Source organism: Tamandua tetradactyla, chromosome 22, assembly GCF_023851605.1.
Source record: "Tamandua tetradactyla isolate mTamTet1 chromosome 22, mTamTet1.pri, whole genome shotgun sequence".
In the NCBI taxonomy this organism is placed as follows: Eukaryota; Metazoa; Chordata; class Mammalia; order Pilosa; family Myrmecophagidae; genus Tamandua; species Tamandua tetradactyla.
This window is the reverse complement of record NC_135348.1, coordinates 16,727,982-16,747,015: the sequence shown is the minus strand read 5'-3', so window position 1 is coordinate 16,747,015 and position 19,034 is coordinate 16,727,982. Positions and strand designations below refer to the sequence as shown.

Below are 19,034 nucleotides of genomic sequence, written 5' to 3'. Positions count from 1 at the left end.
TTAACTGCTCACCAGGAGAATTTAGAGAAAGAACAGCAAACTAACTCCAAAGTAAACAAATGAAGAGAAATAATAAAGATTAAAGTAGAAATAAAGAAACTGGAGAACAAAACAATAGAATCAGCAAAACCAAAAGCTGATTCTTTGAGAAAATCAGTAAAATTGATGGACCCCTACACTAGACGAAGAAAGAAAGAGAGAGGAACAAAAAAATCAGAAATCAAAGGGGGGCGGTGTTCTAGTTTACTAGCTGCTGGAATGCAACACACCAGAGACCGATTGCCTTTTAATAAAAGGGGATTTATTTCGTTAGTTCTTCAGAGGAAAGGCAGCTAACTTTCAACTGAGGTTCTTTCTCACGTGGAAAGGCACAGGGCAATCTCTGTTGGCCTTCTCTCCAGGCCTCTGGGTTCCAACAACTTTCCCTGGGGTGATTTTTTTCTGCATCTCCAAAGGCCTGGGCTGAGTTGCGACTGCTGAGATGAGATATGCTGAGCTGCTTGGGCTGGTGCTACATTGAGTCTCTCATTTAAGCACCAGCCAATTAAATCAAACATCATTCACTGCAGCAAGCACGCCTCTCAGCTGACTGTAGGTGTAATCAGCAACAGATGAGGTTCACATGCCATTGGCTCATGGTCACAGCAACAGAACTAGATAACTCCACCTGGCCAAGTTGACAACTGAATCTAACTATGACAGGGGGTCATTAAGAAATTTTAAAAATCATAACAGATTATGAATAACTGTATGCCAGGAAGACATCAACAGTACCACAGCACTACGAGGGGCAACTAACTGGGGAAGTGGGGGAGGGACATGTGATAAGGGGTAGTTTGGTTCAATGCTTGGTGACATTATGCTTGCTCATTCTTTGTTATTATGAGCGAATGAAAACTGTCTAAAATCGAGAGTGCTGATAATTGTACAACAAGCGAACATACTGTAAGACACTATTTGTTTATTCTGGACACTATTCATGATGCCCAATAGATGGGGGAGCGGAAGGATACAATGACAAAGAAGTTCAATGGTGAACGGTGATACAATTGATATGATGGAATTTGATGCGGCTACAAAAAGCAGGTACATCAAGGGGCTCACAACAAGAATAAACCTCGGGGACAATGGGTTGGCCAGAAACAAAAGAACAAATATGCTAAGGTCTCTCTCAGTAAATACTTACAAAAAAAAAAAAATGAAACTTGGATTATGGGCCCTTACAGCAGCCATATTTGGTCTGAAGTTGTGGATGTACTTCTGGATTCTGAGACACTATATGTGTATCATACACTATATGTGTATCAGGTGGTATTTCCCTGGAACTCTGAGCAGCTCTGTGACACCTGGGTCCCAGAAACAGACTGCTGCAGACCTGAAAATTAGCATAGCTATACATAATAATAATATAATATATAATAAAATATTATATATAATTACATATATAATAATAATATATTATAACATTATATAATATATATAATGTTATAATATATAATAACTGTTATTATATATAGCTAACAGAGAAAGAGATCAGGCCTCAATTTGTTTAAAACAAAGTCAGTCTGGCTGGGTAAAAGGTAAATTAGAATGTAGGGTAAAAGATGATAGTGTAGGTACTCTAGACCTTCAGCTGCTGTGTGAGCTCAAAGGCAGAGAGGTTTATTATGTCTAGAACCTAAATTTTCTGTAACATATAGTCTGAATCAGCCTCTCTGGATAGCTCATTTAGATAGCCCAGACTCCTGGAGTTCAGAACAGGAATGAGGCTTGAAATAGTGCCAGGATACATTTTAGACTATGGTGAACTGATAATTAAAAACTATCGGTAGAAGTCCTGATATGCAGAGGGACAGCCCTTCCAGAACATCAACCAATTCCATCTCCCATTTCATATTAGAGAAAGTCCCTTCCAGCATGAAAAAGTTAAAATAAGCACAGCCGAAATACCCCTAAAGAGTAAGAGAAAGATCAAAGGTAATGGTGGAGTTTGAGAAGGTCAGGTTTAACAAATAAGTATGATTACTGAATCATTATACTGATATTTCTTTTAGCCTTGAGTACCTAAGAGCAGCTAGAAATAAAAACCTAAAATTGTGGAATTATTAAAAAAAGTATTGGTAGAGTCCTTTGAGGATCTGAAGGAGAAAAAAAAAAAACTATATATATATATATATATATATATATATATAAACTATTAAACTCTCCCATCTGGGAAACCCCAGGTACCCTCTCTACCACTGGAGACTCCCAAGAAAGCAGACAAGCTCTGGATTTTGAGGCTTGCTCTTAAGAAACTTATTTCTTTAGGGGAGAAGCTAAGCTACTCATAATGAAGCGTAAGAGTTCCTTCCAAGAAGTCTCTTTGTTGCTGAAACATGGCCTCTTTCTCTCTAAGCCCAACTCTGCAAGGAAAATCAATGCCCTCCCCTCTACGTGGTACAAGCCATTCAGGGGTGAAATCTTCCTGACAACGTGAGGCTTGACTTCTGGGGATGAGTCTGGCCCTGGCACCCTGAGATTGACAATGTCTTCATGACCAAAAGGGAAAAAGAAGTGTAATAAAATAAGGCATCAGTAGCCAAGAGAGATCAATTGGAGTCAAGAAGCTATTTCGGAGGCTGCTCTTCACAAGCTTCAGTTAGATAGTGCTTATTCTCATGGTTTGCTAAACCACAATCAACATCACTCCTTTTGTCTCTTAACACCTACAGCTCAAACTGAGACTCTATAAATGTTTCATGCACTAGGTTTGCCTTCCTAGAACATATAATTCCCAGAGGGTTCCAAGTCAGATAAATCCTGAAACCCAGAGGGACCAGCCTCTCCAGGTTTATCAATTTATTACATCCCCGTCTTTCAGTGTGGACACCCCTTCTCAACATGAAAAAGTCAGAATAGGCATTCCCCAAAGATCCCTATAGAATGGGAGAAGGATTAAAGGAGAAAGAGGAGGTATAACAGAGAAAATGGGATTTATCAAATGAGTGTGACTGCTGAATCACTATATTAATATTTCTAGCCTCCAGTGCTTTGGAGCAGCTAGAAGGAAAAATCTGAGATGCTGGAAAGTTAGGCCATGACTTAACTCTGGGATCTGTTCTGTAACTACCTGTTGAAGAGTGCTTTAAAAATTATTGCTTTTGTATGTCTCTGCTTTGTATATATGTTATATTATACAATTTTAAAAGGTGGAAAAAATGTAAGTGCCAAAACATTGTGCCACAGATTAATAGCAACACTTCTTTTCCTTTTCTTAGGATAAACACAAAAAAGATGCATCTTTAAAATGAAAAAAAAATTATTACAACAAAAAGTAAGGCAAGAGGCAATAAATGATAATCAGAAATGATTCCAAAAGTAAAAAGACAAAGACAAATGACCATTAACAGTAAATTTCACAATTCTCAAAAATAAGATATTAATCTAATTTAATTAAAAAATAAATCTCTCTGAGGGTCTTTGGCCATAGACCGTTGATTTCAGAAGTACAAAAATATATTCAAAGTTCAATTCAACTGATTCACTGTAGCATTTTCTTCCTCATAGGGATTGAGAACACAATAAAAAATGAGAAAATTTTCTGACTATTTCTTCACAAAATAAATTAAATTTGTCAATTTAGGGTAAAAATTCCTGGATAAAAATTTCAGTGTTTAATAATTAAGTCTGAAAAAAATAGAGAAATTATGAACTAAAAGGAAAGTTCTTCATCCTCTATAAACAGAAAAGAAAACATACAAAGTTTGATTGCTTTTAAAATATAAATTAAAAGCATCAAGTTCCATAATACATTGTAAAGTCATAAAATGAAATATCTGAAATTAGTTTTTAATTCAAATCTTAGTAGCAAAGTTATAACAATCATTGGGGAAAAAATAATATGTTGGTAAATTTCTTATACTTCAATTTAAATTAAGTAAAATAGAAACTAAATTAATGGTATAAAAAGAAACAAATCTGGGCGGGCCATGGTGGCTCAGCAGGCAAGAATGCTTGCCTGCCATGCCCGAGGACCTGGGTTCAATTCCCGGTGCCTGCCCATGTAAGAAAAAAAAAAAAAGAAACAAATCTAATGCTGAATAAATTAGATATTAATATATATATGCTGATTAAATTAAATATTAATATAAATTTAAGGTCACAATATTCTAAGGACATTTTAATATCAAAAAATGATGCTTGCATTAGCAAATAACTGCATAAATCTTCAATGACTTCATCAAAAGATATACTCTAGATACAACTGTCTAATTATTTTCAAATAATGTTTTATTAGGATCAACAATGAAGATAAGAAGAGCTCAAAGGGACTTGACCTGCATCTATAAACCTAAATACAATATTTTAAAACGTGGAACAGTTCTGAAGAAGGCAGAATCCAATTAGTTTATTTTATCTGCTAAACATAGTTAAATTTGTAAAAGTTAAATGAGTGTATTTTATTTTTAATCAAAGTTTAGTTGTTATTTAAGCCAAAGCATACTTCCTACACTGGAAGAGAAAAAATCCTGTATTGGTTTTAATAACATATATTTATCTTTCAAAAGTATAAGAAAATTATAAATACATGTCCATTCTCTATTGGGAAATAGAGAAAAGTATTAGGCAGATGGCACAAATAATCCATGAGAAATACTGTTAAAACTTAGGACTATGTTATGTAAGCTATTTTACATTGATCATAATACATATAAAAAAATTTATAGGGATTTTTCTGATATATCAATTTTTTTTTTATTGGAACACACTATGGTAAACATACAATGGCATTTTCAATGAAGAAAATATAATTGTGGTAAACGCAACACCCAAAGGGATAATCTGAATAATAATACACTATTTCAATATGATCACTGATATTAAAAGATATGACAGAAACTCATAAAAGTAGACAGCAAAAATTTAAAATACACAAAAATTTAAGCTGGTCACATGATCTGACTGACATTGTGTCAGAAAACACACACAATTCTGAGGAAGGATAAGTGCTTCACAATAGTGATTTAAGCTGCATATTTGAGATAATGTATAAATTATTTGACTGAGAGAAAAAATCTATATTTTAAAAAGTTAATGTGAAAATTTTATTTGTTGGAAATTAAAAATTTTCATTCATAATTTGGAATTCTCCTGACTACCATGATACAATTTGGTATTACCATATTATCCCATGCCAGTAAACACTATCCTCCCTCCAATTAATTTGAACAAAATAAACCTTTATACAGCACCCCATTTGACTTTCAATTTATATGAAAGTTTCACTAAATCCACCTCTCTTCTTTTCATGCTGGCATTTAAAATTTTTCATACCTTACAACAGATGCACAAATATAACTATAAATAGGCAATGAAATTATGTTGCAATACTCAGTTGGGTTTTTTCCTTCTTTCTGTCTTTATATATTATCAGAAAGAAAAATCCATAATTAAACAAATCTAATACAAAATTTTTGAAACCAAGGAATACTTACACAGAACTCCAACTTGATTAAAAGGAATTCCCCATCAAATCCAACTTATTTTTAATCTATATACTTGATATAAATATTAAAAGAGTCCCTGTGCTGGTCTGAATCTGTGGTGGACCCCAGAAAAGCCATGCCCTTTGATCCTCATTCAATATTGCTCGGTGGAAGCATTTTGATTGTTTCCATGAAGATGTGACCCATCCAACGGTGGGTGGTAACTTTTGATTAGATGATTTCCATGGAGGTGTGTCTCCACCTACTGAAGGTGAAGTTGCTTGCTGGAATCCTTTAAAAGAGGAAACATTTGGGAGAGAGTCCTTTTTGGTAGAGCCATGTGAAAGCCAGCAGATGCCGCCATGTTTGCCATGTGCCCTTCCAGCTGAGAGAGAAACGTTGAACGTCGTTGGCCTTCTTGAACCAAAGTATCTCTCCCCAGATGCCTTAAATTGGACATGTCTATAGACTTGTTTTAATTGGGACATTTTCTTGGCCTTAGAACAGTAAACTACCAACTTATTAAATACCCCTTGTTAAAAGCCATTCTGTTTCTGGTATATTGCATTCCAGCAGCTAGCAAACTAGAACAGTCCCTGCGTCCAACGTTTAAAAGTAACTGAACTGCTTACTCAGAACTATTCACATTTTTGTATATCAAACCAAATTACAGAGCTTTTCTTCTTCAAAACAATAAATAATGGGGAAAAAAGTACCAAAAATTAAAACAAACTATGTAAAAGAACTTCCAATAAACTCAAACAAGTAAGACAACAAATTCAGAGGTATTTATTCTTGTAAATTGCTAGAGATGCAACTAAGAAAAGAAGGAAACAGTGGCCCTATTCATGGGACCACTTCTATACAACCACCAGTTTAGTTTGCAAAAATTGTACTTTTAGGCAGAATAAGGGTAGAAGCATAAAGCAGTAAATGATACTTTCAGAGACAGCAGACTTGACTCAAGGTAAAGGATGAAAATCCCAGATTTCCAGTTAAAAATGGCAGATTCAGTTACTAATCAGAGGGAAAAAACCACAGCTCTGCTAGAACAATGCTGCAGTCAAAGTTCAAGGTGAGCAACAGAACACTCAGAAATTTAACAGGGAAGTGCTAGAAATGAGACAGCTATAATAATGTTGAAATAAGCTACCTAGACATTTCCAGCTGACTGGGAAATTATGTGTAGACAAGGGAGAATTGAATAAAAGAGCAAAAAGTGAAAGTACAGGGGCACTCGAAAATTGTATGCAAATCTGAAAGCAATTCACCCACCCTCACCTACCTGCCCCTGCCCAACTAGTATTCACACATAGATCAATCAGCAGAGGGTGTGGGCTTTACAGGCTCAAGATGTTTGAGCATAACCTCTACCTAAGTCATTGACCTCTAAAATACATAAAAACGTGGGAGGTCCAAAGCAAGCAAAGCTGAAAATAAAGAAGAAGAAAAAAATACTGCAAAAAGCAGAAACTGCACACCATGGGGAAGACAGATTCTAAAGATTATAGAAGTTACTGAAAATACACGCATAAACACACACATAACCTACATAAAAAAAAGAGTCCAGAGTTGTTCCAATATCTATTCAAAATGTTTAGTCTCTGTGCTGGTTTGAAAGGATGTATGTCCTCTAGAAAAGCCATGTTTAATCCTAATTCCATTTTGTAAAGGCTGGGATTTCTTATAATCCCTAGAAAAGCCATGTTTAATTCTAATCTCATTTTGTAAAGGCTGGGATTTCTTCTAATCCCTATTCAGCATTGCACACTCGAAACTATAATTAGATCATCCCCTGGAGATGTGATGTAATCAAGAGTGGTGGTTCAGCCAGATTAGGTAGAGGTGTGTCTCCACCCATTTGGGTGGGTCTTGATTAGTTTCTAGAGTCCTATAAAAGAGGAAACATTTTGGAGAAAGGAGATTCGGAGAGAGCAGAGAATGCTGCAGCACCACGAAGCAGAGAGCCCCCAGTCTTGGGGTTTGTTCACATGAAATTTAACTCCTCAAATGATAGGTCAAGCCTACTTAAAATTAGACCTAAGAGTCACCCCCAAGAGAGCCCCTTTTGTTGCTCAGATGTGGCCCCTCTCTCCAGCCAACACAACGAGCAGTCTCAACACCCTATTCCTCTCTACATGGGACATGACTCCCAGGGGTGTAGACCTTCCTGGCAACGGGGGACAGAGATCTTGGAATGAACGGAGACTCAGCATCAAGGGATTGAGAAAACCTTCTCGACCAAAAGGGGGAAGAGGGAAATGAGACAGAGTGTCAATGGCTGATAGATTCCAGAGTGGTTAGGTTATCCTGGAGGTTATTCTTATGCACCAAGTAGATATCATCTTGTTATTCAAGATGTAATGGAGAGGCTGAAGGGAACTGCCTGAAAGTGTAGAGCTGTGTTCCAGTAGCCATGTTTCTTGATAATGATTGTATAATGATATAGCTTTTACGATGTGACTGTGTGATTGTGAAAGCCTTGTGTCTGATGCTCCTTTTATCTACCCTGTCAACAGATGAGTAGAATATATGGAATAAAAATAAATAATAGGGGGAACAAATGTTAAAATAAATTTAATTTGAAATTCCAGTGATCAATGAAAGCGAGGGGTAAGAGGTGTAGTATGTAAATTTTTTTTTTCCTTTTTTATTTTTCTGTTGTCTTTTTATGTCTTTTTCTGAATTGATGCAAATGTGTGGGAAATGATCATGATGATGAATACGCAACTATGTGATGATATTGTAAATTGCTGAGTGTATGTGTTGGGAATGTTTGTGCTTCTTGTAATTTTTTTTAATTAATAAAAAATTTTTTTAAAAAAAGAAATCATTTAAGTTTAGTAACAGATTTTTTTTATATAACCTTGATTACCTAGATTTCATAGAATTTGGTTTTTGGTTATTTGGCCATTTGTTACCTCAGTATGTGAAAGAATTTGAATTTGTAGTGGCCTTGTTAATGTTAATCAGAATATTTCTGTTAGTAAATGCCATTAAGCATAGAGAAATCCTATTCCTTAGTGTCAAAGAGTGTATATTTTAGTTAGAATATACTTGTACAAGGGCATAGTGCAAGACAACAATAATGAAGGAATAAAAATGTTCGAAAAATTTAAAAAGCAGATAAAGAATGACCTAAGAAGACCTCATAGAAGGGATGACTCTTATAAGACCTTTAAATTAAAAAGTAGCATTTAAATAAATAGAGCTCTGAACTAGTTTTCTATAAGCCATAATTGATTTTGTGAACTAACACATTCCTACTATTATCAGACTGTTGGGAATAATGTGAAAAATTTGAGTTTTTCTGTATATAAATTCTTTAAATATCAAAAAGCTGATTATATTTCAAATTTGGGACTTTTCCGATCTTTGAATGTACTGCTTCTGAATTGGACTAAGAGGTTTTAGGCATATTGTAAATAATTATTTGTGTGTTCTGAGTATATGGATGCCTGGCTCTGTTTCACATCCAAGCATAAATTTCTTCCTTCTTCCATTATCTTGCAGTATCTCTGCCTCTTCTCCCCTTCTTGAATACTGTTATTAGAAGGAAGTATGCAAGTTCAAAAACTTTGTGAATCTATTATCAAATTTATTTCTAATTATGTACAGCCTGGATAAATTAAAACTATTGGTGGAATGGATATGGAAGGGATTTTGTTTGTTGCAGTCATTGTAGACTATAAGCCCCAAATGGATACAGAAAGCAGTAGAGTGTTGGAGATTAATATTGTTTGTTATAATCACTGTTAACTATTAGCTCTGAATGGAGAGAATTGTAAAAAGGAGTTTATGAAAATGAATTCTGTCCATCATAATCAGTGCTGACCAAAATTTAATATGCCTGTTCATCATAGATTTTAAAAAGAAGGCTTTTGTGTCAAACTGGGTTTTCATTAAAAAACTAAAGTTCAGTTTTATCCCTGTTAAAATAAATTGGATTGTTAGTTTGCTCTAATGTGAAGTTTTTTAAAAAAAAGTTTTTCTTAATCATCCGACTACTCTGTCTAGCAAACAAAGATTTTACATAATAATAGCCTGTTAATTTTTTTTTTTGTATGCTGTATGGTGGAGTCACATTTCATTATTTTTCCATGTGAGTATCCCGTTATTGTAGCACCATTTGTTGAATTTTTGTTTGTTTGTTTTTGGTTTGTTTGTTTTGCTTGTTTGTTTCTTTTGGGGGAAGTGCATGGACTGGGAATCGAATCCAGGTCTCCTGAATGACAGGTGAGAATTCTACCACTGAAATACCCTTGAGCCCCCAGCCTGTTAATTTTTATATTGGACTTATCCTTTATTTCAGAAAACAACTCTTCTCACTGTTAAGGGAAAAACTGTTACAAATAATTTGTTCTTTCACCTTGTATAAGGTGCTAAAATAGTTTAACCTATAGCATAGGAGGTGTTTGGGAAGTATTACAGTGGTTAAAATGGATTCTCTATCCTGTTGCTGGTTCAGTTTGTGTAGGTAAAATATTATTCATATATTTAGGAATTTTATAAAATTCCTAAAAATTTGCAATATTCTCACTGTCCATGTTATATGTTGATACTAATCTATATGATGTTAAGCAATGGTAAGGGGTTGTTAGTCATGGTTTTACTTATTCTTAAAAGGCTACAGATCATAGAAACAGCCAAACTATCAGTTATACTGCTTTGCTCTAATACTTATCTAAAAGTATATGTGATTAGGTATAGATCAGAGCTCCATCTATAACAAGGAACAGTTTTAAAAGAAAGGCAGAACAAATACATATATTCTATTTTACCTGTTAATTAACATAACTCTGGTAAATGTGTAAAAGTGCCACAGAACAAAACCTAAAAGAACTGTCTAATGTTTTTATTTCTGAAAGTAGCTTCATTTAAAAATGCTTATAAAAATTAAAGCTCAGGGGCAGGCCACGGTGGCTCAGCAGGCATAGTTTGCACCTGCCCTGCCAGAGACACGGGTCTGATTCCCGGTGCCTGCCCATGTTAAAAAAAAAAAAAAATTAAAGCTCAGATTGTAAGCTTTAACTGTTATCTTTAAATTCTGAAATATTTTGCACTTTACATAACCTAGTAGTTCCCTAAAACTTTAAGTATCTGTGCGACACCTGAGACTCAGATTTAGTTCTCCAGCTCTGAAATGCAGCAAAAGTCTATACAGCAACTGCTAAAAAAAAAAAACTGAAAATGATCAAACTCCACTTAAAGATGTGATAAAATTGATCTAGTTAAAACTAAGGTAATCAATATACAAGGTAAAGAATAAGATTATCTGTATTTTAAAGCTTTTAACTTTTGTACGAGATAAGAAGAAAAATGTTTATTTTGTCCAAAATGTACACTATCTAATTTGGTTAAACAATCTAATTCAGCTTTATTTGAAACAGAAGCTGGAATAAGGAAAAAAAATCTTAATTTTCTGTACAAATTTATGTTATGCAATGATGCATTTCAAAGAATTCTGGGCAGAAAATGAAAAAGTGTTTGCAAAGTCCCTTGAGGGGCTGGGAAAAAAAGAACTATTAAGGTTCTTCACCTAAGGAATTCCTGGTTTTTTTTAAGCAAGAGGGGCTCCCAATTTAATAAGCCAAGGACTCAATTTTGAGGTTGCCCTTATGAAATATATTTCTGTAATAGCAAACTGAACTTACTTATGATTAGTGCCTAAGAGTTATCTCCAGAAAATCTCTGCTATTGCTTAAATGCGGTCTCTCTCTAAGCCAAACTCTGATCTTCCCCCCAGACAGGGACATAATTTCCAGGAAATTATGGCAGTATGAAACATAACTGGCCTTTGCATCGCAGGGCATAACTGGCCCTGGCATCACGGGACATAACTTGCTCTGGCATCACAGGATGTAATTGGTCTTGGCATCATGAGACATAAACTCCAAGGATGAGCGTGGCCCTAGTATTGTGGATTATTTCACCAAAAGGAGGTAAAGAATAGAGTTTCAAAAGCTAAAAGATTTCAAATCAAGTCGAGAGGTCATTCTGGGGGTTAGTCTTATGCAAGTTCAAGACCGATATTGTAAACTGCCACAACACGGCAAACCCTAACCAATAGTATTCTTGGAAACTCTGAAAGGTATCTTATGCACTATAAAATTTTACTTACTAAGTTTGTTTCTCACAGGCTTGAAACCTCCAGATTGTTCCAATACCAGAGAAGCTCTGAAACCCAGAGTAATGATCTCTCCAAGAATAACAGCTGGTTTCACTGTTTCATCTCTTTGCCCCTTAATAACAACGCCCATTTTCAGGCTTAAAGCAGTTAGCGTCATCAATAGATATCCCTCAAGGCTGAGAGATAATTATCAAAAGAGAGGGAACTGTCACTGAGAAATCAGGATTTAAGGGATGATTTTGATTACGGAATCATTATACAGCTATTCCTTTTTGCTTTCTGGTATACTGCAGTAGATAGAGGGAAATTCCTGAAATCTCTGAATTGTAATCCAGCTGCCTTGATCACTGATAATGATTGTATAGCCCTTATCTCTGCCCAGGTGATTGTAAAAACCTTGTAACTAAACTTCATTTGTACCCAGTTATCCAGTTTTTCAACTGTAAAGTCTTGTTATCACTAATGATAGCCCTTAATATTTGTTAATGAAGGGTCTTTTGTTAGCCCAGAACTAATCCACCCCAAGTTATCTTGATAACCGAGACTGGATCGAACCAAAGAGAGACCACCAGACATGTGCAGTAGCTGGCATTTAACCTATAAATCATCTAAATCTCATTCTACCAATTTTCTTACATGCCTTCTGTGATTAAGCATGTACTCAATCTATACATGCTCAATAATCAGATCACCTCTAATAACATCATCTGGAGCCACTGTCTAAACCCTGCCCATCTTTTCTCTAATAAAACTACCTGAATTAATGCATTTGGGGAGAAAGACTTTGGGCCACTAGGCCATCTGCTCTCCTACTACTCATCTAATAATAAACTCTTTTTCTCTTTGAAAAAATAAAGACGAATAAACAATAACAATTCTATTCTAACCATTCTAGAAAACTGAAGTGGAGGGAATATTCCCAACTCATTCTATCACCAAAACCAGAAAATGACCTTACAAGAAAAGTATACTAGAAACCAATATCCCTCATGAACACAGATGCAAAATTCTTTTACATTTTTTAGCAAATTGAATCCAACAATATATAATAAAAAATATATATAATGATCTAATGATTTTATCCCAGGAATGAGATTTAACATTTACAAAGCAATCAGTATAGTTCTGAATCATATTAACAAACTAAATATTCATAACAATATGATGATCTCACCACATACAGAAAAAAGAATTTGATAAAAATCCAACATTCATTTCTGACTAAAAAAAGAATTCCAAAAATCTAGTACCAGAAGAAAACATTCTCAATTTGATAAAGAATATCTAAAATCCTATAAAAATTAATGGAGAAAGATTGAATGCCTTTTCCCTATGACCAGAAACAAAGTAATGTTGTCTGTTCTCAGTACTTCTATTCAATATTGTACTGGAGTTCTAGCCAGTGAAACTAGGCAAGAAGAATAAATAAAATAATGGAACAACTACTCTGGAAAAGTTTGGCAGGTTCCTAAAACTTAATATATATATATACATATATACACACACACACACACATATACACATACCATACAACCCAGCCATTCCACTCTTTTTTGGATACTCAAGAGAAATAAAAGCATATGGCCATACAAAGACTTACGAGTGAATCCTCATAGCAAGCTTTATTTACAGTAAACAAAAACTGAAAACAAATGCTGGTAAACAATGAATGGTTAAACAGTTTACAATGGAGTAGTACTCAACAATACAGAGGAGAACTATTGATATATGTAAGACAGGGATGAATCTCAAAATAATTCGTGCTGAATGAAAGAAGTCAGATAAATAAGAATGTATACTGTATCATTCTATTTAGAAATAGAAAATCAAAATGAACCTTAAGTAAATAGATCCATGCCTGCCTGGAGATCAGTAAGAGGTAGGGATCACAAAGGGACATGAATAAACATTTGACAGTGACAGATATGTTCATTATCTTGATGATGATAATGGTTTCATGGGTATAGGTATATGTCAAAACTTTTCAAATTGTCCTTTAAACATGTACAGTTTACTGTATGTCAATTATTCTACAAAAAGCTGTTAAAAATAAAAACGTTACTAGCAAAACATTGTACAATACAGAGAGTCAAATCATTTTATTGTGGTAATGAACGCTCTCAAATAAATGTTAAGATAATACATGTTCAAGATTTAAAAAAAAAAAAAAAAAAGCTTTAACCCAAACACCATAGCTATAAAGATACATTTTGCTACAGTCTACCCAGCTCTAAAATAATACATAAGAGGAAAATGGAGATTCAAATAGTCAAGAAAAAAATCTTCTAACACTATCTAGTATAGGAATCACCAACTGTGGTAGTTAGATTCAACTGTCAACTTGGCCAGGTGAAGGTGCCTAGTTCTGTTGCTGTGGACATGAGCCAAAGGTACTTGAACCTTAACTGTTGCTGATTACATCTGCAGTTGGCTAGGAGGTATGCCTGCTGCAATGAACAATGTTTGATTTAATTGGCTGGTGCTTAAATGAGAGAGCTCAACGTAGCACAGCCCAAGCAGTTCAGCATGCCTCATCTCAGCACTTGCAGCTCAGCCCAGGCCTTTGGAGATGCAGAAAGATCACCCCCGAGAAAGTTGTTGGAACCCAGAGGCCTGGAGAAAAGGCCAGCAGAGACCATCCTGTGCCTTCCCACGTAAGAAAGAACCTCAGCTGAAAGTTAACTGCCTTTCCTCTGAAGAACTAAGAAATAAATCCCCTTTTATTAAAAGCCAGTCCATCTCTGGTGTGTTGCATTCCGGCAGCTAGGAAACTAGAATACCAACTTTTTCTGTAAAACATCCAGCAGTAAATATTCTAAGTTTTGTGGGCCATATGGTCACTGTCACAACTGCCTTACTCTGTCACTGTAGTAAGAAAGCAGAGATACACAATGCATAAACACAAAAGAAGGTGCATGGCTATGTCCCAAAGAAATTTTATTTGTAAAAAAAACAAACAGTTATAGAAGAGTAAGTGACAGAAGGTTACAGAAGAAATAGAAAGAAATAAGATTAAGGGTAATGGTGAAAGGACAGCAATTATGAGGAAGAGGAGGGCCTTATCATTAACTACTACAAGTTATTAAATAAGAATGAGTTTTAATACACATCCTTGTGGATACTGGGGAAAGAAGTTGAGATAACTCACTCCTATTAATTTTAAAGTTTGGCTGTCTGATATCAGTATGGAGTAAACTAGTAAAAATATCTAATTTTATCTGAAGGAATAAAATAAAAGGAATTTCTAGCAATGTTAAAAGGGTAGCTGACTTTCAAGACCCTGAATTCATAATGGTATCAATACACACAGTTGTAGGATTTTTCCTCAGCAGCCAAGGTTTCACAGTAAGAGGATACCTACACAGATTGAAGTACAGTTAGAATTCTGAAGAGCAGAAACAGCAGAACAAGGGCAGAATAGAGTTTTCATTAAAAACTAGTTCCAGCAATCAACCAGGCTAAGAAGAACGTAAACAATGACAGAAGGATGAGAGACTTCACTAAAAAATTGCAAGATCAAAGGGCAAGAGGTCTTCAAGAGAGTGAGGAACACTGGAAAGGGCAATATTAGAAAATGAAAGGAGATAGATGGAATGATGAGAGGGTAAAGCACTGGAGTTTAAGATTTCTAATATGGAAACTTCCCTATGTTGAAAAGGTACCAGTTTTTCAAACAGGAGTGGGTAAATTAAAAGGAATGGGAATAAAGATCACCGAAGTTAGGGAATTAAAGAATTGCTTATGTGGATGTTAACATGAGTGTACCACATAGTCAAAAAGTTAGTCAGACCTAGAAAGACAGGGCTGTGAACCAACAGCTCACATACTAAAACAAAATATATAAAGTACAGACTTTCACTACTGAAAATCTGGATAGAATAATTTTTTTTTAATTTTTAAAAGTCTCAACTACCTAGCAACTATTTTTAAAATCCTATACCTAATTCACAAATACACTAAGACATTCATATACCAAGGAAATAAGGAATTAAAATTAGATACTTTGCCATTCTGTAACTAAAATTTTTAACTTTTTATGAAATTTAGCTAATAGATGTGAAATGCACACAAAATGACCAAATTAATGACTGTTTAAAAGTCCAGTTTATTTTGTGTTAATATGCCTACTGTGAATAAAAAGGGCTTTCCTTATTAAAGGAAAGATTTCAAACTTAGCAGTTTATTAATGTCTATTCTTTGCAGATCCCAGAAAAGTATAAATATTATATTTTACATATATATAAAAACTATAGAAACTCTTACTGTAAACCAACAGTCAAAGGGACCATGAATCAAAGACTGCAGATTTACAGATGCAGGGTAGTCACAATCTTTCTTCTTTCAATGAAGTCTTCTAAATATATTCTTAGATTGGAAGAAAAAACATTTTTGCCTAATATATATTAAAACTAAAACTCTGAAGAAAACAGTGAGTACTCAGAACAAGCAGAGTGATAAAGTAGCAAATTAAAGCCATTAATGAGGAATCAGGAGTTGGTTAAAGGCTTTTCCAATTATTCAAGAGCCACCCCAGAGGACATCTGGCATCATTCTATAAAGAGGTAAAATAAAGAGTAATATGTTTGATGGCAAAACTATTAATAAATGAAAAACTATAAATAAATGACATTATCCCATAAGTATAATGTTTAAAATCATATTCTTTCTTACAGGAAATGAATATAGAAAGGTACCAAACAAATGATTTGTAATAGAGGACACTGATGTGGGAAATTTACTATAATTAGATCATTAAATTAAATTAGTCATAATAGATGATCATTCAACAAAGTAACTGTTCAACTTTTTTTGGTCCAAAAGCCTTTTCATCAATCAAATGCTTTAAAACAGTCCCTGGGTTAAATCAAAAGTGTTCTGTTTTTGCTATTGTTGACTGGGTATTGGAGGTTGGAGGGAGTGATATTTTTAGATTACAATTGAATACAACTGTACTAGTGTTCTAGAACCTAATGATAACTCTGCTGAAGAACTCAGACCTTATAATAGCTCTACCATAGCACTCACCACACAACTTACAAGAATGATTTGTTTACCACTCTCTACAAATTAAACAGTAACATAGCCTGGATAAATAAATATTCATTCAAAAATATAACAGACAAAAGAAATATGTCATAAGTTTTAATTCATTTCATGATATAAACTCATTTTATAATGTTAAGTTCAAATAATAGTCTTCATATTTAAAAATGTTTCCTACATTTTCAAACTGATATCTCATATTAAATATATTAAAGCACTTGATATACTGAACTCTTACCGTAACCCATTCCTTTGGTCAAAAGCAGGAATCATGGAGTTAGGATGTTCTGACATTAATGCCACAAGCAGCTGTAGGACATCCATTAGATTATCATCCTAAAATCATTACAGAATTCCAGAATTAAAAAGAGGGAAGCATACATATTTGAAAACTGAATACCTCAATCAATAGAAACTTCAATTTTAAAAAAATAGACATGACCACTTGTTCGTAATAAACTGTGTTCTTTATATATACAAATTCATCTGTATAATAATTCAAAATACATTCACCTAAATAGTGTCTTAATCTAAATACAAAATTTGTTAAAGAAATAAAATCCCTTGTGTTTTACTATATCAATATTTCTTTTTAAATATTCTACAAAAACATTCTACAGTGTTAATAGTTCTAACACAGGTTGTTTTTTGAAGAAAAAAAAATAGGAAGGTTTATGCAACAAGAAATTAGGGAAAGGCAAGGTTGTTCTTTTTTACTATGGCAAAAATTATAAGAGTCTTTAATATGCTAAGGAAAGTTGTGAATCTGGTGGTGGTGTGGGCCATATTGTGTGTATCATTTCCTAAACTTATTTAATCTAGAATACTTTGGCCACTGAGCCTCTCAAGAAACTAACTGCAAAATAAAACTTTTTGGAAAATAACAGTTCTCATATATTATCTGTTGTAACAGTTAAAGATATAGATAATCAAATGTTTACTGAATCAATATAATACTATATATGGTACAATTTCATAACATTTATAGAACATCAGCATAGGGGCAAATTTGAGTTATAGATCCTAAAAAATCTTCAAGATAATCCTTCCCAGCCTTTCTTGAATAGTCGATATATGGATACTTATGAGGAATAATATGGGAAATAATGACACAAAGAGGAAAAGGGAAGCAGCTATCAAGAGTTAGTTGTGTCTATTGCCCCGCCTTTTTTTTTTTTTTTGCCCTTCACTACTTTGTACTTTGCTATGGAAGCGACTTGAATACCTACATTTTAATAAGCTAAGTAGATGCTCTTTAGAAAAATGGAATTTTAGAGATCTGAAAGTTCCTGAATTTAAAAAATTCGCAGGAACTTCAGGAGAAGATGGCGGCTTAGTAAGACGAGCGGATCTTAGTTCCTCCTCCAGAACAGCTACAAGGGGAGTAGAAACGATACAGAACAGCTCCCGGAGCCACGACAGAGATCAAAAAGACAGCGTAACCCATCCTGGAATGGCTGACTGGCTGAAAGAACCAGCTCCGGTGAGATCGTCTAGGGGCGTGGGCTTCCCCGGGTGGGGCAGTAAGCGGCCGGAGTTCCTCCCTTCCTCCGTCCGGGGCAAGCTGGCAGAATTGGGCAGGCGGTCCCCTTAAGCCGCGGTGGCTGGCACCCGCACCACACGCAGGCCCCCAGACCAACTGAGAGAATTGGATCAAAAAACCCCAGGCCGTGGAGAACGGTGACCGGGGGGGTCCCACCAAAACACGTGACTCCCCGGTCCGGCTGGGAACGGTGCACTCTCCCGGGCCGCAGCGGCTGGCGCACTCCCGCCACGCTTGGCACCCCGGGAGAACTAGGAAATTCGGACCAGCACTCTCCCGGGTTGTGGCGGCCGGCGACTCTCCCCACGTTCGGACTCCTGGGCCGGCTGGCACTCTTCCAAGCCGCTTCGGCTGGCGAACCTCCTCCACGGCGAGAGTTTTCCAAAGTTAAAGGACCCACAGCACCTTTTACTGGTGGAACTCGCAGACAAACGTCTGCCACGAGCGCCACCTACTGGGCAGGATAGGAAAAACAGAACCCAGAGATTTTACAGAAAAATCTCTCAACCTGTTGGGTTCAACACCCAGGGAAATCTGACTAAATGCCCAGACACCAGCAGAAGATAACAGATCACGCTCAGAAAATTGAAAATATGGACCAGTCAAAGGAACAAACCAATAGTTGAAATGAGATACAGGAGCTGAGACAACTAATGCTGAATATACGAACAGAAATGGAAAACCTCTTCAAAAATGAAATCGATAAATTGAGGGAGGACATGAAGAAGACATGGGCTGAACATAAAGAAGAAATAGAAAAACTGAAAAAACAAATCACAGAACTTACGGAAGTGAAGGATAAAGTAGAACAGATGGAAAAAACAAGGGAAACCTACAATGATAGATTTAA

The 19,034-nt window shown here is 35.2% G+C and overlaps 1 protein-coding gene across 2 annotated transcripts in view; it reads right to left on the bottom strand.

The window, feature by feature from the left end:
- Positions 1–19,034, bottom strand: part of LRBA (LPS responsive beige-like anchor protein) — a 1,037,640-nt gene that overhangs the window by 823,200 nt on the left and 195,406 nt on the right. For both annotated transcript variants that reach the window (XM_077139839.1, XM_077139840.1), the window contains one exon: positions 16,880–16,977. In XM_077139839.1, coding sequence (XP_076995954.1) covers positions 16,880–16,977 — 98 coding nt within the window. The remainder of the gene's footprint in view (positions 1–16,879; positions 16,978–19,034) is intronic.